General features: G+C 46.9%; 1 protein-coding gene across 3 annotated transcripts in view; it reads left to right on the top strand.

Annotated features, from left to right (window-relative positions):
- The window catches only part of KAT7 (lysine acetyltransferase 7), a 32012-nt gene extending 18003 nt beyond the window's left edge, over nucleotides 1–14009 (top strand). For all 3 annotated transcript variants that reach the window (XM_043584120.1, XM_043584122.1, XM_043584121.1), the window contains 8 exons: nucleotides 1963–2073; nucleotides 3592–3783; nucleotides 6391–6480; nucleotides 6710–6850; nucleotides 7942–8035; nucleotides 10502–10648; nucleotides 11261–11367; nucleotides 12284–14009. In XM_043584120.1, the coding sequence (XP_043440055.1) occupies nucleotides 1963–2073; nucleotides 3592–3783; nucleotides 6391–6480; nucleotides 6710–6850; nucleotides 7942–8035; nucleotides 10502–10648; nucleotides 11261–11367; nucleotides 12284–12385 (984 nt within the window). In that variant the 3' untranslated portion in view covers nucleotides 12386–14009. The remainder of the gene's footprint in view (nucleotides 1–1962; nucleotides 2074–3591; nucleotides 3784–6390; nucleotides 6481–6709; nucleotides 6851–7941; nucleotides 8036–10501; nucleotides 10649–11260; nucleotides 11368–12283) is intronic.
- Nucleotides 14010–19515: the final 5506 nt, after the last annotated feature.

Genomic DNA, 19515 nt, shown 5'->3' with positions numbered 1-19515 from the left:
TCAGTTGGTGAAGCTCAGTTGGCTCAGGTCATGATCTCGCAGTTCATGGGTTCGAGCCCGCGTGAGGCTCTGAGCTACCCGCCTGGAGCCTGGAGTCTGCTTCAGATCTTGTGTCTCCCTCTCTCTCTGCCCCTCCCCCACGTGCACTCTGTCTCTCAAAAATGAATAAACGTTAAAAAAAAAGAAAGAAAGAAAACACCAAAAATACAGACAATAAAAATCACCCTCTGAGATGTAACCCCCTGGGTGTTTTGCTGTGTGATCTCTGGGTCTTTTTCTGAGGGTCTTTTTCTGATGTTTATTTTTTCATGGAATTGGAATTTTGGCTTCTTGAGTCATCAGACTAGATGGGTTGTGAGTGCTTAGACAGTCAGCGTGGCTTCACTAAGGCCGAAACGTGCCAAACTACGTATTTACTTTATTTGGTGGTCCTCCCTGCCCTGAGAATGAGAATCTTATGAATAAATGGCAAACAGCCAGTAGGAGATGGATGGTGGGCTAATTTGTAGCTAAACACCTACACCAGACTGTTGGGTTTGTAGAGGGAAGGCTCTAGTATGAGGCTGACTGCTGCTTCCCTTGGCCTGGTTCAGGGCTTTTATTCACATGTTGGGTAGATGGGGCATAAATAATATGGTAATAGCATTTATCGAGTACTTGTGTGTTAGGTGTCATGGTTATGTTGTTCCCATCATTTCTAGGACAGCCCTCTATGACGGATGGCGTCTTACCTATTTCGTAGATAAGAATGGAGAGGTTTAGAGAGGTAATTTGCCCAGAAATCATATGGGTATAAAGAGTGTCCGAAGGAAAAGCTCCTGAAGTTTATCTTACAAACACCTACTTTGCAATCATTTGAGCTAGGTGATGGGGATCCAACCTTCCTGTTAAAAATGCTGGGTAGGGTATTTTTTTTAACTTCAAAAAAGATGTGTATGAAACTAGAAGAAATACTTTTGATACCGAGAACCTAAATCGTAGATAACAGAGTCCGAATTCAAACTATACTGGTCAGATGAGCCCAGAAGAACCTGAAGAAATTGTAATAGCTTCAAGATATTGGTGAATGGTTTTTTCATATGCTAATATGTGTGTGAACTCTATAATGGTCTCCCTAGGATGAGCCATCCACTCCACTTAACAACCATTATCTCCTATTCTCTGGGCGGGAGGTGGAGTCTAGGATCAAGTGGGAAGGGCTAGAATTGGAGGTTTAAAAGGGAAGTTTCCCTCGTGCCCTTCCTTTCCTGCGCAAGGATACTTTACTATCATGGTGAGATATGATACTTATTAAGAACTGGGTTATTTTTATGCTTCGGATTTTCTATGAATATTGCCTCTTTCTTCTTGCTTAATATTTAGTAAAATGTTTTTTAAAGAGGCCATCCTCTTTTGCCTGTGCACTTGGGCTGGAGAGCTGAGTCGGGAGCTTTGGGCCTTTGGCAGACCGCAGTGGGTGCAGCGACTCGGGACAGAATTTAGCAAGGACTCCTTAGCGCAGCTAACCCTTCCCCTTTGCAGCTTTCCCTTTCAGTCTAAACTCTCAAGACTCTGAGTGTCAGAGATTTGGTTTTTTGTTTTTTGTTTTGTCTAGGAATGTGTAGTGCCTTTGGGTTTGTTATATTTTTATTTATTTGTACTGTCATGCACATTTTCAGATGAAGAAATGGAGGCATAGAATTCTGATCCTCGAGGTGCTCATTTAGAGATAGAAGAATGAAGCTCCTTTTTGAAGGTGTAGGAGCATTTTCTTTCTAGATTCATTAGGGTGGATAGTGGTGGTTTTTGGCATTAACCTGATAGTGCGTCTTACGCTCAATTCCTGGTGCCGAGTATAATGCCTGGCATATAGTAGGCACTAAGTAAATAGCTTATAGTTGTGCTTGGCCCTCTGGTTGGCATCAGTTGAAATAGATGAAGTTCTTAGAAGCAGAGAGAATCACGCTCTGGCTATTTTCCTAGGAACACAGACAGACCTATGGGAATACTCGGGAACCTCTCTTGGAAAACCTGACTAGCGAATATGACTTGGATCTTTTCCGAAGAGCGCAAGCCCGGGCTTCAGAGGATTTGGTGAGTATGAAAACCTTCAAGCTCTGGACCACTTGGGAAGGGCATGTGGGACTGCCGAGAAGAATGGTCAGCCATCAGTTGGCCAGGAATTAAACAAACGTACTTTGCCGCTTGAATCTCTTTCCCCCTCCCCCCAGCTATCCAGCTTCGAGGTGATCCACCCCATTCATAGTTAAAATTAATTACCCCTCCTCCCTTCTCTTTCCTTTGCCTGATGGGTTTTCTCTTTCCCTTTCACCTCCCGGAAGGACCAGTTCGGGTGTGGAGCTATTGAGGCTGGTAAAGACAATAGGTGCCCCTGGGTCTCAGTTGGGTAATTTGCAATTCTGAGAGCCCCTGGACTGGTTGATGAGCCTCTGTGTTTCTCTTAACCCCCTCCAGGAACTTGGTTTAGGCTTAGCAGTTTCTTCAGCCCTTCCAGGCTAGCTCTAAAAGAACAGTGAAGAGGAATAATGGAAAAGACTGTAGGTGGATATTTTAGAAAATTCAGCGTTGACCTAACCAACTTTCATACATGAGGCTGGTTTTGTGTTCTGCTTTTTATTTACAGTTAGTTTTCCACGTAGTTTTGATACCCTAGGCAGAATTTTCAACAACTTTGCTTTTAAAAACTGTGGTACCTCTGATTTAACAGATTAAATGTGTTGAGGGAAACTTAGCTTAAAACCTGAACATCCCGTTAAACCTTTTTTTTTTTTTTAATTTTATCAAACACTTAATTTACAAATCCTCCTATAGACTTACTGAAAACGTAGAGGAGGCAGGGTTTGATAGCTGCCCTGGGCTGGGTTGGGCTGCTGTGCTATGGCTGGCTTTCTCTGTTCTGCTCCGGAACAGAGCATTCCCCAGGTTAGTCTGTTTCACCGCTCTCCACCTGGTTATGCTGACAAATTCTAGCGACTGAGTAGAGATAGATCCCCAAAAGTATTTTCTATTTTATCTGGAGTTTAGATTACAGAATTAAAGCACCTGTCCATGTTTCAGGAATGTTTTTTTTTCTCAGGGACCGAGGTTGAGAGGATGGCCCCCTATCCCAGTAGATTTCTGTCCCAGCGATCCATAAGCTTTAGAAGCAGATCTCAAAGCACATTCTAGATACTCTCTTCTGTTTCATTTTAGAAGTGTCCAGTAAGGGTGGGGCACATTTGCATTCTTGGTAGATTGCTTTAAAATTTGGTTTGGTGCAGGCTGGTTAAAAACAAAATTATACCAAGGACTTGTTCTGAGGTTCAGGAGACAAGGCCTGGAGCATGGTAGGGGGGAGCAGAGAGAAGCCGCTTGCTGTCTGTTGAGACCTGTGCCAGGCAGTGTGTAGACAGGAGTATTCTAGAAGCCTTCCTGATTATCCATGCCCAGGTAGGTAGCCCTCCATAGTGCAAATTTCTCGTGAGTTAGAAGCCAGTTCTATTTTTCTCCTAGCCTAGCGTGGTAGTATGCATAGTAAGCTAACTACGGGTTTTTTAATAACAAAGATGATCAATTCTAATCTTCTGACTTTGGATTTCTTCCTCACACTAGGAGAAGTTACGGCTGCAAGGCCAAATCACAGAGGGGAGCAACATGATTAAAACAATTGCTTTTGGTCGTTATGAGCTCGATACTTGGTACCATTCTCCCTATCCTGAAGAGTATGCACGATTGGGACGTCTCTACATGTGCGAATTCTGTTTAAAATACATGAAGAGCCAAACGATACTCCGCCGGCACATGGTAAGTTGTCCGGGTCTGGGGTTCCGCAATCATGATGGTGATGAGCTTTGGAGCTCTAGATATTGCTGTCTATCTGGATGGCCTTTATCCATGCATCTCTCCGTGGTCCATAGCAAGGAGATAAAGGCATAGGAAATTGAAAGCCACATTTCAGGGTTGGGGGATTCAGCCTGTGGCCAGGTGTGCTGTGTGGCACCTGAAATAACTGATGTCCCTTAACCACATCCTGTCATACACATTGCCTCCTCCTTTCTGTTTCTCCTTGAGATATAAATGACCTGCCTGCAGTTTTTATGTGTCCCAAGCTAGATGAAAACAAATAGACTTCATTAGATTGACTTCATTAGACAGAGCAAGGACAACGTTGACTCACCTTTGTATATCCCTAGCAACCAGTGTGGGCAGTAAATGCCCAGTGACTGTCGAATGAATGCTTATTTAAAGGAGGCAAGTTATGAAATTTACAAAATCGGTCCTTTGGTGCCTTCTCAAGTTTAGTGCTTTCTGGTTCCTGAACATTGTCCTTCTTATTTAAGTAGGAATAAAGACATGACACTCACTTTATTGGTTACTAGATATTTTGTAGCATGAAGCCATTTTTCTTTCCCTAGTTGTGGGGTGAAAAGTCTTGTCTGAAACATGGGAATTTCTGGGAGCAGAGATGGGGAAAGACTGGAGCGTTTCCGGCAGGGAACCTTCCTTTCCCTGTTTCTGCAGTCACGGCATATTTGGCTCTAAAACCTTTCAGGGTGTCTTTTCTTCTGTTCCCTACCCCCTTATTTTCCAGGATTTCCATATGGCCAGCATCTACAACCCAGGGTTTCTGTCTTTCCACTCTTCTCCCTAGTTGGGTTGGGGGATAACTGCATTTTTGTGTTCCCATCGCTGAACACGTGGTCTGTAGTGTTGCGGCCCAGAACCGCCCCTGTGAATTAAGCCGTTCAGACCCCTGCACGCTTGACTTCGGGTAGAGAGGGACTGCTGGAGAGATGGGCAGGACTGGTGGAGACACCAGTGTGGGGAGAGGGTGGGGAGCGGTACCAGAAGGCTTGGTCTCCAACCGTTGTAGACCATGAGGAGAAGCTAAAATACCGTGCTGGTGCGTGAAAGTAAGGCTGGTATTTTTATGGATGTGAACTTCTTACCATTTAAGTCTTTCTTCCTTTTTGTTTGTGGTTATTTAGTGGCATTAACCAATGAAGTAGTCAGAAAGGGCAGGAAATAGTAGTAAAAGGGTAAAAAAAGGGTTTGGATAAATCTGAAGGTCAGGTAAACATTCTGTGTATTTGAGGACCTCCTGCATTAAGTGAGGTGCAAGAATCGAATTTCCGGAAATGAATACCTGCTTTCGTCCACACCTCCTCTGATTCCCATTGCTTTAGGAGTCATCACTGATGTGGGCCTTCTTTGGCCTTTTGGCCAAGAGTTAGGCTTCTGTTTCTAAACAAATGAGTGTCACACTAACTGGGTTATTGGAAAGAGCCAGCGTGAATAAGGAGGTGGATATAGGAGCAGACTGGGTGGAGCTTTCTCGAAGTAATTCCAATTAATACTTGGATTTACATGTGACCAATTGGGCCATGATTCTTGAGCTGACCAAAAGTCACAATAAAACTTGGTAGAAAATGTTCCACATGCATGCGCTTCTTAAATGATATTTCAAAATGTATTCACATAAAACTTTTCAAAAGAATTCATCCATGTACAGCAATGGCTGACAGCCTGCATTAAATGGGTTAAGAGGGGCACCTGAGTGGCTTAGTCCATTAAGCGACTGACTTCAGCCCAGGTCATGATCTCAAGGTTCCTGAGTTCGAGCCCTGTGTCTGTGCTGACAGCTCAGAGCCTGGAATCTGCTTCAGATTCCGTGTCCCTCTCTCTCTGCCCCTCCCCTGCTTGTGCTCTGTCTCTGTCTTAAACCTTAAAAAAAAAATTAGATCTGTTAGCCATTGAAGGTGAGGAAAGGGGGGGGGGGGGGTACATTGTGCCCCCTGGTGGCCAGGTGCCCATTTACCCCTGCAGTTTCTTGTTGCTTGACTTTTTTTTTTTTTTTTAAGCCACAGAAAGGACTTGCTCCTCCTATTCCTTATATACCAAAGGGAACACTTTGGTGGGGGTAGTTTTTATTACAGGCCTATGTTCTGATCTGAAAACAAGACTAATGGCTAGGTGGTAGCAAAGTTTACTGGTAAAGTTGAACGTCAAGTGTTCTTGCCCTTACTTAGCAACTCTAAGCTGCTGGAAATAAGCTGCTTAAGAATTTCCTGTTGGCACAAGGCGTTTTATAATAAGGGTATTTTTTTATTTATCTGTCTTTTACGTAGTAGATGACTTTAATCTCCTGGGTCGAAGCAGGGCCAGAATACCATCTAGAAATCTTGTTCTAAACTGCTATAAAAATACCATAAAAACATTACTATGATTTTAGAAGACTTTAATTGTTTTACTGAAACAGAAACTCTCTCTTGCTGTACCTTCTCAATCAAGTGTGTCAGCTGTCTGTCCTCTCTGCTAACTAAAGTTTGACCTGTGATTCATTTTCCCTCTTGAGCGGTAGTCCTGTTGGGGAAAGCTTGTTTCCCTGATATGAATTCCATTCTCCTGCAGGCTAAATGTGTGTGGAAACACCCACCCGGCGATGAGATCTATCGCAAAGGCTCCGTCTCTGTGTTTGAAGTAGATGGCAAGAAGAACAAGGTAAACAGTGGCAGGAGGGGCGGCGGCGGCGGTGGTGGTGGTGCATATTCACAGGCTTCAGAAGGCGTGTGTTTGGTCTCCATCTCGCCCTGTAAAGAAGATAAAGTTCAACTATTGACCAAAGTACACTTGCCGTTTCATCAGCAATAACGATCTTTAATTTTAGGCCTTTATCTGATAAGTGTAGGAGTCGCTGGCCCACACATGAATTCTGTTTCTCGGTTTCCAGATCTACTGCCAAAACCTGTGCCTGTTGGCCAAGCTTTTTCTGGACCACAAGACATTATATTACGACGTGGAACCCTTCCTGTTTTATGTTATGACTGAAGCGGACAACACCGGCTGTCACCTGATTGGATATTTTTCCAAGGTCAGCAGGATCTGGAGATTAAGAAGCTAATGGCCACAGCAGGGGTGATTGATGTTGGCATATGGGGACCCAAATCACTGACAAGGAAGAGGCAGTACCCTGGACAGTGATGACCGCCCTTCCCTTGCAGGGGCGGGGGCTCGGGGCTCGGAAATCCATGTATCAAAGGTTGTTTAATGAAAATGTGCAATTCTTTATTGAAAGCTTCTGGTTTATTCATTTCTGGACTTGTGGGCTGGAGCTGCCTATTAATTATTGGCCAAGGCCCTGCCTGCTAACCCTTAAAAACCCACATTTTGTAGTCAAGCCAACCCTCCTGGCTCTGCCCTCTGTTATTAGCCTAAAACCAGGAATATATTCCTTTTGCCTGGCTTTCTAGCTGGGCTCTTTTCAGTGATAACCCCACTGTGGCTTTGAAGACCGAAGGCCAGATTTTGCTTAGGACTTTTTAATATAAACTTTATTGAAGTGTAATCCACATACCATATGAGTCACTCATTCAGAGTGCATACTTAAGTGGGTTTTAGTAGAGTTGTGTGGCAACGGCACAGGCCCCACTGTTTTCGTTACCCTGGCGAGAAACCCCTAAGCGACATTCCACATTTCCACCCAACCCCTCCCAGCCCTCTATCTCTAGAAGTGTGCCTCTTGAACATTTGACATAAGTGGAATCCTACAGAATGTGGTTTGCTTCTTGACCAACGCCTTCCAAGCTGGGGGCTTACTGTTTGGGGTCTCCCTCCTTTCCAGTGGGCAACCCCCTTTTAAAAAAATTGCATTTACAGAGGGTTGCCCGAGACCAACTCAGCAGTCGAAACCTCAGACCTCCTTGCCTTCTGCTGTGACTATAAAGAACTCCGAGTCCGCCCCCTGAAAATGAGACTGATCCCAAGAGCTAGGGAAACCCTGGGATTAATGGCTTTGGCCATACCTAGTAGGTGTGGACGTAACAGCTGTGAGCCTGCCAGCCACTCCCCGGGACTGGTTAGCCAGATATTTTGCCAGTGCCTAATTCTGAATCTGTGGGACCGCGGACCCCTCTGGTTCCAAACCCTCGTGACCTGCTTCCATCTGTTTGCTCTTGATTTCAGGAAAAGAATTCATTCCTCAACTACAATGTGTCCTGTATCCTTACCATGCCTCAGTACATGAGACAGGGCTATGGCAAGATGCTCATTGATTTCAGTAAGTGACACTGCTAAGGCCCACGCTCCACAAGGGGCGGGGGCTATGAGAACATTGTCATCTTTCTGTCCTGTGGTCCCTGTAGTGCCGGGCAGGCATGTAGCAAGTGAACGAATACGTGGAGAAAAATCTGAGCAATTCCGGCCAGCCTGGTATACAATGAGCCTTCGTTGGACCAACCCGGAGTTGGTACCTGAGAGTAGGAGAGAGAGAGGATAGTGAAGTAAGCTTTTGAGGATTATCCCCGTTTGAGGCTTAGGAACAGCACATACGTGCATAAGGCTTCAAATCTGCTCCTGGATTAGGGATTTCGGTTTTGTAAGGCCTTGTCTAGAGGCAGTCCATATATATATATATACCTGGTAGAGGCTTCGGGCCGCATCAATAGTGTATTCTGTATTTAGGAATTTATTTTTAAACCCCAAATCAATAGTCTTGGCACTTTTGCAGTCACTTGTAGACACGCACGCCGCAGCAAAAAGTCACTGCATTTTCTCAGCTCCAAACGAGCAGGTGCCTTGTTTCAGCATTCGTGGTGTAAACAGGTGTTTGTTTCACGATCTGTTAGTGCTACGTTTTTCGTATTTTTGTGCTTTTTGTTGCTGGTTGTATTTGTTGTAATTTTTTTTAACACTTATTTTTGAGAGAGAGACAGCAAGTATTTGTTGTAAATTTTTTTTAACACTTATTTTTGAGAGAGAGACAGCAAGACAGCATAAATGGAGGAGGGGCAGAGAGGGAGACAGAATCTGAAGCAGGCTCCAGGCTCTGAGACGTCCACACAGAGCCCGACGCGGGGCTCGAACCCACAAACCGCGAGATCATGACCTGAGCTGAAGTTGGACACTCAACTGACTGAGCCACCCAGGTGCCCCTGTTGGTGATTTTAAATTGCCCCTAAGTGTATTGCCGAAATGCCATCCAGAAAGGCCGTGGGGTGCCTCGCAGAGAAAATACCCGAGTTAGGCAGGCTTCATTCAGGTATAGGTTGTGGTGCTGTTGGCCGGAAGCTGGATGCTAAGGAGTCAGCAATGTATGTTAAATAAGTTGTGAAACCGAAACACTTACAACAAGGTTGCATAATGGCGGGTTGATGAAAATATGACCAAAGGCTCATAGAAACCGAACCCGGTATTTCCCGTAGGAGCGGTGGTGCGGTATTTGCCGTGACTTCAGAGAACATTTAACTTCTTGTAAATGATGAGAATCAACTGTATGCTATGCAGGGTTCACTGTCCTATGACACGTTTTGGTCAAAATTAGAATTCTTAAGAGTTAGCCTTCCAGCTTTTCCATGTTTAAACCACCTGGGAAAAGATGAAATCAGGAAGTGGAACAGTCCCACTACCGGGGTGGGGGTGTGTGTGTGTGCCTGTAACTCTGAAGAGGTAACACCTATCTTATAAACTTGTCTTCATGGAAAATTTCAAACATGCGTAAAAGGAGAATCATTGCCTAAAACCCTCTGTAATGAATGATTAGCATTTTCTGACCAGTCTTGTTTTACCTCTGTTTCTACCCTCAATTACTTTGCTGTCTCTAAAAGAAAAGATCTATTTCAGGTTAAAACATACACGAAACCAAACCTCGCCAAGTCCCTCAATAACCTAAGTTAGAGTATTCAGATTTCCTTAATTTTATAATTTTGTTCCTTTAAAAAGCACGCGTAATTATTTTTACTTCATTCTAGAGAGAATTGATATATTGGCATTGATAGATGTGGCTTGTAAATCACTTGCAGTCTGAAGGTTCCCACTCCATCTGTTTCTTGTTTTTCTTTGCTATTTATTTGTCGAAAGCAGGTTAGTTTCCCACTAAGGTTTCTCAGAGTGGAGTTTGTGGACTGCATCCCCATAACGAGATGTGGGTACTGAGATAATAATCTATTTAAAAAATTTTTGGGGCGCCTGGGTGGCGCAGTCGGTTAAGCGTCCGACTTCAGCCAGGTCACGATCTCGCGGTCCGCGAGTTCGAGCCCCGCGTCGGGCTCTGGGCTGATGGCTCGGAGCCTGGAGCCTGTTTCAGATTCTGTGTCTCCCTCTCTCTCTGCCCCTCCCCCGTTCATGCTCTGTCTCTCTCTGTCCCAAAAATAAATAAACGTTGAAAAAAAAAAAAAATTTTTTTTAAGTCTCCAAAAACACAAAGTGATGTAATGAAATGGCTTCCCGTCTCTGCCCACTCCCCTGTTCCCAGCACACACCTACAGGTAACCATTGTTACCAGTTTCTCCATGTGAAACCTTCTCGAGTTTTCTTCCTGTCTCGTACAAGTAAATATTAACATAACATTCTTTCTTTTGGTTTATCCCGAGGTAGCATACCATACAGCAGCCACACTGTATTTTGTTAAATGTCTGAATCCTAACGTACTGCACAGCAGACGGTTCTCGTTAGGCCTGCCCACGTTGGCACAATGTCGTTTGCCGTTCGGATGAAATAACGGTGTGTGTGTTCCATTCCCTGGCAGGTTATTTGCTTTCCAAAGTGGAAGAAAAAGTTGGCTCCCCAGAACGTCCCCTCTCCGACCTGGGACTCATAAGCTATCGCAGTTACTGGAAAGAAGTGCTTCTCCGTTACCTGCATAATTTCCAAGGCAAAGAGATTTCTATCAAAGGTTGGTGTTGTGACTCTTGAAGAGGGTTGGTACCCAAGATGTTAATGCCGCTGAATAGTCCCGCTTTTCCACTGGCCCCGATGTGCGTGTAACCTGCAAAGAGAATGCCTCCTTCTGTGTTTCATCTGAATATGAGAATAGAAGGCCCACTGAATACGGGGCACTGCAGACTCTCCCTAAAGGTGCCTACCGGTTCCAGAGCGTTTGGCCCCTTGGGAATGGTTATCGATTTGATTTCACAAACCTGGGCTTGGTAACAAAAGTCCAGAAAGAAGAAAAACGTTTATTTTCCATCAAGTCTTTTGGCACACGCAGGAGCTGGTAAGACATCCCTGTATATTTACGCCAGGGTGGAAGAATTTAATCAGGTCTGTCTTTGACCTTGATTTCCATAGGGGCCGGAGTGATTTCTTGCTGTACTGTTCCTCTTTTGTAGTTCTTAGAACCGGTGAAATGAATGTTCTGTAAGCTTTTTCTGAACAGGTTGGGTTGAGTGTCAAAGATTCCAACCATTTGGATTTCCTTTAAGGGGGGGGGTGGCGGTAGAGAGGCTCAGTTGGGGGTTTGAGGGTTTGCACTTTGGCCAGGTTCTCAGTAGTGCTTCTATTTCAGAAATTAGCCAGGAGACAGCTGTGAATCCTGTGGACATTGTCAGCACTCTGCAAGCCCTTCAGATGCTCAAGTACTGGAAAGGAAAACATCTAGTTTTAAAGAGACAGGTAAAGTTTTTGCCACCTGCTGGCTCATGGCTAAATGTCTCTTAAGGCTTAACAGCAAAATGGGGGCTTAACACCCAAAAGGCAGCCCTCTCTTTTTTTCCTTTTTTTTTTTTTTTAATGTTTAGTGTTTTGGGGAGAGAGAGACAGTGAATGGAGGAGGGGCAGAGAAAGGGAGACACAGAATCCAAAACAGGCTCTGAGCTGTCAGCACAGAGCCTGACTCGGGGCTCGAACTCACGAACCGTGAGATCACAACCTGAGCCGAAGTCGGACGCTTAACCGACTGAGCCACCCAGGTGCCCCCCCCCGCCCCCCCCCCGCCTTCTCTTCTTAAAGGAGGAGTTTGCTTAGATACACCTTTCACTGGGTCTCTCTCTCTCTCTCTTTTTTTTTTTCATAGGCAGCAATGTCTGTTAGGCTTGTCTCCCTATCTTCCCCTCTCAGAAACTTTGGGTAAGCTCCTGTCTCGGATTTGGATGACACGAGTGAAGCCGCTCAGTTAAGCAGCTTTGTGTCCCACCGTACTCGTGTCGTTGCGTGATTTTCTTCGATTGGAAAAAATTGCCCATCTGTAGAGGGGAATCTTCGTAGACCGCAGGGCTCGTGCAAGTGCTTTTAAATTCCTTTAACAAATTCCATCTCAAGTCATGGCCACTTTTAATTTGATTTGGTTGGCTCCTGTATAAGAAGGGCAGATGAATAATTTTCACTTCTTACGGAGGACACAGTAGGAAGAAACGGATTCTGCGGGAAAGCATTTTGTAAATCAGGAGATATTTTTATACCTCTTTCGCACCTTAGCATATCATTAAACTTGGGGCGATTCCTTCCTGACTGGCCAGCATTTTGGAATCTGTATGTACAAAGACATTTTCGTTGAACGCGTATAATAATTTTTCCTGTTGTTCTCCCCCAGGACCTGATTGATGAGTGGATAGCCAAGGAGGCCAAAAGATCCAACTCCAATAAAACCATGGATCCGAGCTGTTTAAAATGGACCCCTCCCAAGGGCACTTAAAGTGACCTGTTACTCTGAGCCAGCGAACCCCAGCAGTAGGAATCCGTACCCTAGGGATCTGTCTGTCATTTCTGTTGCTCTTGTGATTGGCAAGTACAGTATCCTCTGGGAAGGCCACGCCCCTCAGGACTGTCCTGGCTCCGAGCCTCACGTACTCTGCAGACGCTGGTTCTGAGGAACTGTTGTTTCGGCCTCAGTGAGGTTGCCTGGATGGGATCTCTAGTAGACTTGAGCACAGATCCCTCGTAGCACTGACCCAAGGTGTTCTGTTTGGTACTGTACCTGTCCAGTCACTGGTTCCCCTCGTGCCCTCTAGCCCCTTCAGGTTGTGTTGTGTCTCCCGAACTTTGTAATAGTGCTTCTTGCTGCCCCGGTCACCAGACTTCCAAATAACGGTTGTCGCCACCAGGACCTTTTCAGTTACTCCTTAACGTGTATTTTTTTTTTTTTTTTTTTTGGAAGAGCAGGGAAGAGGGAACGCTTGTGAGTGTGTGCCCACTCGGAGGGGTCCATTCCCTTTGGATTTTTATCTCCCTTGCAGTTTTTTTCCCCCCACCATTTCTATTGAAAGGTCTGGTTTTGGTCAGCGTCCAGCTGACCAGAGACCAGTAGTTTTTAACTTGGTAACAGTATGTAATTTATCCGAATGAAATGGAGAAGGAGGGTCGAGAGGTGGTGATTCTGTCCCTGGCGTTCACCTGCAGTGAACTTGGCAGTGTCTCGGGGGAAGCCAATGAGTGCTTCTTGCCTCCCCGGGAAGTGCCCAGTCCTGAATGTATTCTCCTCCCCTAACTCCCCGCCCCGTTTTATGTACGTCTGCAGGTGCCAAAATAATGTCCAGTTCGCACGCTCCCTGGGTCGTTAGGCTGCACAGACCTTTCCCCAGGGCCCACCAGTCTCATACTTCTGTCCGAGTCGCGGTGATTTTTTTTTTTTTTTTTTTTGGCCCGGACATCCCTGGAGAAGTAGGAAGTGACCGCGAGGGACTTCCGGATCTCCTCTCAGCCCATGACTCAGCAGGGCAGAGTGGCCACCCCCCTGCCAACGTTGGCTCCTCTTCTTCGACAGTGCCTCACCCTCCCCTCTTGAACTGAAGCACTCCTGCCCTTCCAAGAACTCCTCCTCCATTTCCTTTTTTGGGATCTGCCACCATCCCTACCCAACCTCCCCCCCCCCCCCCCCCCCCCATTCTCTGGTCTCCTATTTTTGGTTTCAAGCAAAGGAAGAGATGCTCCCTCTAATTTCTGTCCGGCCCATTATAACCTGCTATCTTGGGGCAGCTTTTGATGTAGGACCCGCCACCCTTCCCAACTTGGTCGCCTCCAACACCGCTGTCTTCGTGTGGAGCCCTCCCCACAATCCCGACTCTGGTCATTTGTGCCTTTCTCCTGTCATCTCTGTACACTACTTATACTCACTGTGGGTTGGGGGGAGCTAATTTTAAGCATGTTCAGTGGCAGCTCCCTGCCAGTTTCAGTGTCACTGTTAAAAGTTTATCCAAAAGCAACTTCACTGGGGGTTTTCTTAAGGGGTAAAGGCCTTTTATCGAAGCTAACCCTTCCCCACATGTGGTAGAATGTGCTGTTCTATATCTACTCCTCAATAAAGCATGTTCTCTGCTCAAGCCCGTTTTGCGCAGGAGCCTTTCTTTGGACGGGGCGCCGAGGACCCGGCGCTCCTGGTGTGTGCACTTGGCGTTTATCTTCCCCAGCAGTAAGCTGACTGTTGAGGGATGTGGTTCGTGGCTGTGGAATTTTTTTTTTTTTCTTCTCTGATGCAGGCTATCTATAGAGGGAGTGATCGCTCCGAACTCTTCTCGGTGGGATGGCTTCTCTCTGCCTCACTCAGTTGCTGCTAATAGGTATGCATAGCAGTGATTGGTCGGTATTCCTGCCTTTTTTTTTTTTTTTAAAGTAAGCTGTATGCCCAACATGGGGCTCGAACTCCTAAATCCGAGATCAAGAGTCACATGTGCTACAAACTGAGCCAGCCTGGTTCCTCATTAGTGCATTTTCCTGTGATTACAAGTGCAAAGGAACCAGCAGGAAGTTGGATAGCCGGGATACAGTGGCTACTTGGAGTGGAGTGGGGACAGGTTTCCCTCTCCTCACTAAGCTCCTTTGTTAATAGCATTGTCTCCTCCTGGTCGCTGACTCCCAAGTTGAGAGGATGTCTGAAAGGAGCTCATTTGCCCTGGAACGTTTACCCAGTGCAGGAAAAGGAAGGCTGGCACAGTTGAGTGGCCAACTCTTGATTGTGGCTCATGTCATAGTCTTCCGGTTTCCAGAACAAGCCCCTGGTCGGGCTCCACGCTCACAGCACGGAGCCTACTTGGGATTCTCTCCCTCTCGGTCCCTCCCCCTCTTGCTTACTCTCTTTCAAAATATATAAATTCTTAAAAAAGAGGGGCGCCTGGGTGGCTCAGTCGGTGAAGCGTCCGACTTCGGCTCAGGTCACGGTCTCACGGTCCGTGAGTTCGAGCCCCGCGTCGGGCTCTGGGCTGATGGCTCAGAGCCTGGAGCCTGCTTCCGATTCTGTGTCTCCCTCTCTCTCTGCCCCTCCCCCGTTCATGCTCTGTCTCTCTCTGTCTCAAAAATAAATAAACGTTAAAAAAAAAAATTAAAAAAAAAAACAACAAAGACCCTTCTTAAACTCTTAGAATGATGTATACCCAAATCTCCCTATTCTAGATATTTGTATCAAAGGGAAATTCTGCTCACTCGCATTTCTTTTTTTTTTTTTTTCCTAATGTTTTTATTTATTTTTGAGACAGACTGAGCATGAGCAGGGGAGGGGCAGAGAGAGAGGGAGACATAGAATCTGAAGCAGGCTCCAGGCTCCGAGCTGTCAGCACGGAGCCCGACGCGGGGCTCGAACCCACAGACTGAGATCACGACCTGAGCTGAAGTCGGACGCTTCACCGACTGAGCCACCCAGGCGCCCCTGCTCGCTCACATTTCTAAAACATTGAAATGCATCATGTGAGCCATGAGCCTGGAATGCTGAGGTCAGGGCACTAGAAGTTTTCTTGCGCACAGTCCGGAGCCCAAGACTCAGCTGATTGCCACCCAACGTGCCTTACGGAAAAGTAAAAGATTTCTCTGGTTTCAATCCCTTACAGGTAGGGGAACAGAGTGTTCACTTCCTGGGCGATTTTGTGTAAGACTGACCCCTCTGACTCTTTTTACCTGCACAAAAGCAACTCGGCTGCTTACGCTCTTTTCTAGCAGAACAAGTCTGGAATTCCTGGATCCAGCTCCTGAAACCCTCTAAGTGGAAGCGCCTACTCTGTTTCCGGAGGAGAAGGGAGCCCTGGCGTGTGCTGGCTACTTCCTGTATATGCCTGGCACTGCTATGAGCCTTCCCACTGCCTCTGACCCTCACGTCAGCCCCACGCAGGAGTAATTCACACTGGTTCTGCAGGACGCCTGGAGCCTAAGGTGACAATAAACAATGAAGGCAGGACATTCATTTTGTAGTCTGTCCAGCGTGAGAACCTAACACCCTACCCTCTGTCTTTCCACGTTTTTGGTTCCATGATAATCAGTCATCCCCCCAACCCCTCCACTTTAAAAAAAAAAAAAAAAATTTATTTTAGTTTATTTTGGAGAGAGCGTGAACAGGACGAGGAGCAGAGAGAGGGAGACACAGAATCCGAAGCAGGCTCCAGGCTCCGAGCTGTCAGCACGGAGCCCGACGCGGGGCTCGAACTCACCAACCGCAAGATCATGCCCTGAGCCGAAGTCAGACGCTCCACCGACTGAGCCATCCATCCGTGCACCCCAGTCATCCTCCCCCTTTTGGATTTCCTTGCTTCAGCCACAGGCGCCCATACTTCTAGTGGTTTCCGTTGCAAGAAAAATACACGTGGAAACTTTCAGATGAAGGAAAGGACTTCAGTTGATCCTATAAGCAGCAGCTGGGGGCCAGAGACCTGAACCAGGAAGCAGAAGCCCTGCCCTGTTCTGGTGCTGCTGATTTTAGGATTGAGCTATTCAGTAAGCATCATCCCTTCCTGAGGTTTCCTTCCCTCATACCTCGCTCTTCTTCATGGGAAAATTGGAGGCTCAAGAGTTCTTGCTGCTGGATTATAGAAACCAAGTCCTGATTCCCTCTGAATCCAGACCTGTTAACGATGCCGTCATGAGCCCCGTGATCCCTCTGCCTGTTATTCCCATTTCTCCCAAGGAAGTAGAGGGAGTCAAGTGATTTTTCTTTCTTTCTTTTTTTTTTTTTTAAACAATATGGTTCACCCTGTATAGGCCAAGATGACGCTTGTGATTGTTAGCTTTGTTTTTGTCCCTGTAGTTTTGGGCAGATGGCCTGCCTAGGGTTGGGAATGGTCTTGCATGGAGTTGATGCGAAAATTAGTTGGTTCAAATGGAGGTTGGGGCCAGTAGGAGAATAGAGCTCAGCTTATGGTACACATTTCTGGAATATGGAATGGGGTGGAAAGCATCGACTTACGGGTGTATTAGTAACTTCACCTTCCTGCCTTTTCATCCAAAGAGCCACTGATAGGCCAAATGGCATCCAGGAAGTGCAGGTTGGGTGACGGGTGCCGGGGTCACGCATCGGAGCTCTCTGCAGAGACTATCGTTTTTTTTCTTCTGACCTTTTGAGAAAAACTAGCCTTGGATCTTCTGGAATGCACGCGATGCTGAGACGCACACGTTTGTCTACAGTTCAGGAGACCCCGCCTTCGAAGTCCATTCCTGCATTGAGGTTCAGAAATAAGAAACCTTGGTTTGTGAAAGCTTCTGTGAGCAAGTGTGAACCCTGCCTTCACACCCCCCAGAGCCCTCAACTGGCTTGTGTGTGCAGGCTCAAATGACCGGTCCCACGGAGTAAGGTAAAGTGGGACTCGCTGTGGCTCTCCACTTCCCCCCGTGGCCTCCCAAGCGTGCATATACACAAAATGCGGCACGGGGTTCTGCATGTTCGGATAAAGTGAAAACTCCTTGGCTAGCTATGTGGGGTGTGCTAGGAGTCGTAGACAACGATCTTTGGTCTTCAGCCGGATCATGGAATTCTAAGCACTAGACTCGCTGGATTTGCCCCGGCCCCGTCTGCTCCAAACTTGTAGGACTGCCTCACCCAGACTGTCTCCTGCCGAGGGGGGCAGTGTAATTGCCCGCTTCCTTTGTGGTGTCTTCCAACCAAATGCCAGTGAGTGTCACCGAGGAGGAAACAAAAGACCGCCCGGTGGTGGCAAATGCCCTTGGTGCTGAAATATCAGCTTGTCTCCTCGGCCTTGTGCAAGACCTTAGAGATGCAGGTCACGTGGCCGCCATTTGCGAGTTTGGGGGCTGGTTTATTTGTGCCAAGAGTGGAGAAAATAACCTGTGCTGTTGCGCAACACGGGCTCCGTTGCTCGCCCCAGACGGTCTCTGTGAGATATCAACACCTTTATCCTTGACCCGTCACGTTCATTCCAAGCAGCCTTCCCTTCTTCACCGGGGGTTCGTTTCTGGGAACAGCTCACCTTCTATTTATTCCAGAGTTATTAGAAACCTACACTCTTGTCTGTCTGTCTGTCTGTCTGTCTCTCTCTCTCTCTCTCACTCACACACACACACACACACACACACAGGTGTGGTAGATCATGTCCAGAGCTGGCCACCAGCGGTCTCTGCCATTTCTGGCTATGTGTTCTGTTCCTCCCAGCAAGAGCCATCCTTTTCCTTCCGGAGAGTGGGCTGGACTCTTCGCTTGTTTTGACCCCTTGAATGTGGCAGAAGTGATAGGCTGGCGGCTTCCGCTTTTGCTGTGGGAAACCAGCTGAGATGTTTCCACACCCGAAGCTTGAGCGAAAGTGAAGAGTGAGGGCCGTGCAAAGAGAGACCGGGCGTGGGCGGAGGTGCAGAAGTGGAATACCGAGATCCCAGGCCTCCCTCCTGAACGCGGCCTCGGCAGTGACCCCTGCTGGCACCGCTTGAAACTAAAGAAACGCAAGGGTGAAATAACCGTTCGAAGCCCTTCCTTGCAGACGATTTTGACAGCGTTGGGCAAGGGCAGAAGAGAACTTTCGAAATGCGAGGACAGGAATTGAGTTTGGCCTCTAGGTTGCCTCAGCTGGTTGCCTGTGACTGGAAACCAGATGTGCCTGGCAAAGGGCCACCCCCTGTGTAACTCCAGGGGCACTATTCCTAGGCCTTACTACGGCGGCCTAGGAGCCACTTCGAGCCCGGTGTGACCATTCAGCTTATTTCAGCTGTCAAGTTGCTTCTGAGGTCCCTGCCTGGCCTTGGAATCTCAGCTACCTCCTTATGGAAGCGGGTCAAGAAGAGTGGAGAATAATTTCCTGCTGTCCAGACGTGGCTCGTCGCCTCCCTGCTCATCCACGGGGCTTTCCAATGCTTCTTGGATTAAGGTCACATTCATCCTGGCTTTCAAGTCTTTCCATAAGCTGACTCAGCTCACATGGCCTTGGTGGTTCCCCTACACACAGCCTCAGAGTGCAGCTGGCTTAGTCTCTACCCCCTCTCCTCTTTTTCCTGGATAATCCTCCCCTAAGTGTGTTCCACTGAACCCCATAGTATGGGCAAAAAGGATACTGTAGCCACACAAGCTAGGAAATCAACTCCGTTAAAAAGTAGCGGTATGTTTCTTGAGGTCAGAGCTTCTCAAAACCTCCCTCTTGGGCTTTTCCTAGAGGAAAACACAGTAACATTTCCTAAAACGATCCAATCTGGAAGGAGACTCCTGCAAGACTGGTATGCTGGGGGGGTGGGGAGTGGTTAGACATTTGGAAGTTAATCCCCCACCAATTGAAATGGCCCAGCTAAAAAGGAGTTCCTTGTGAAGCCTTAATTCTGCTTGGGACTTGTCTGTACGGTTATGGGCGTAGACCAAGCGAGTGGAGGGGTTTGGATGTTTGGAGCGAAGGCACCTTGGCTCAAATCCTGGGTCTGCCATTTCCCGTGTAACTTCAAGCGCGTGGCTTATTGTCACCTGCAGAGTGAGGATAGTAACTATGAAGGGAAATTGTCTTGCAGAATGCCTGGCTTATACACAGATGTTCATTTGCAAAAAAAAAAAAAAAAAAAAAAAAAAAAGCCTTGCAGTCTCCTGGAGGAGGCAGATAAGAATACATATGATTTCTAATTGTGATCAGTGCTGCAAAGGGA

Source organism: Prionailurus bengalensis, chromosome E1, assembly GCF_016509475.1.
Source record: "Prionailurus bengalensis isolate Pbe53 chromosome E1, Fcat_Pben_1.1_paternal_pri, whole genome shotgun sequence".
NCBI lineage: Eukaryota > Metazoa > Chordata > Mammalia > Carnivora > Felidae > Prionailurus > Prionailurus bengalensis.
Note: the sequence above shows the minus strand (reverse complement) of the source record. Positions and strands in the feature narration are given on the sequence as shown.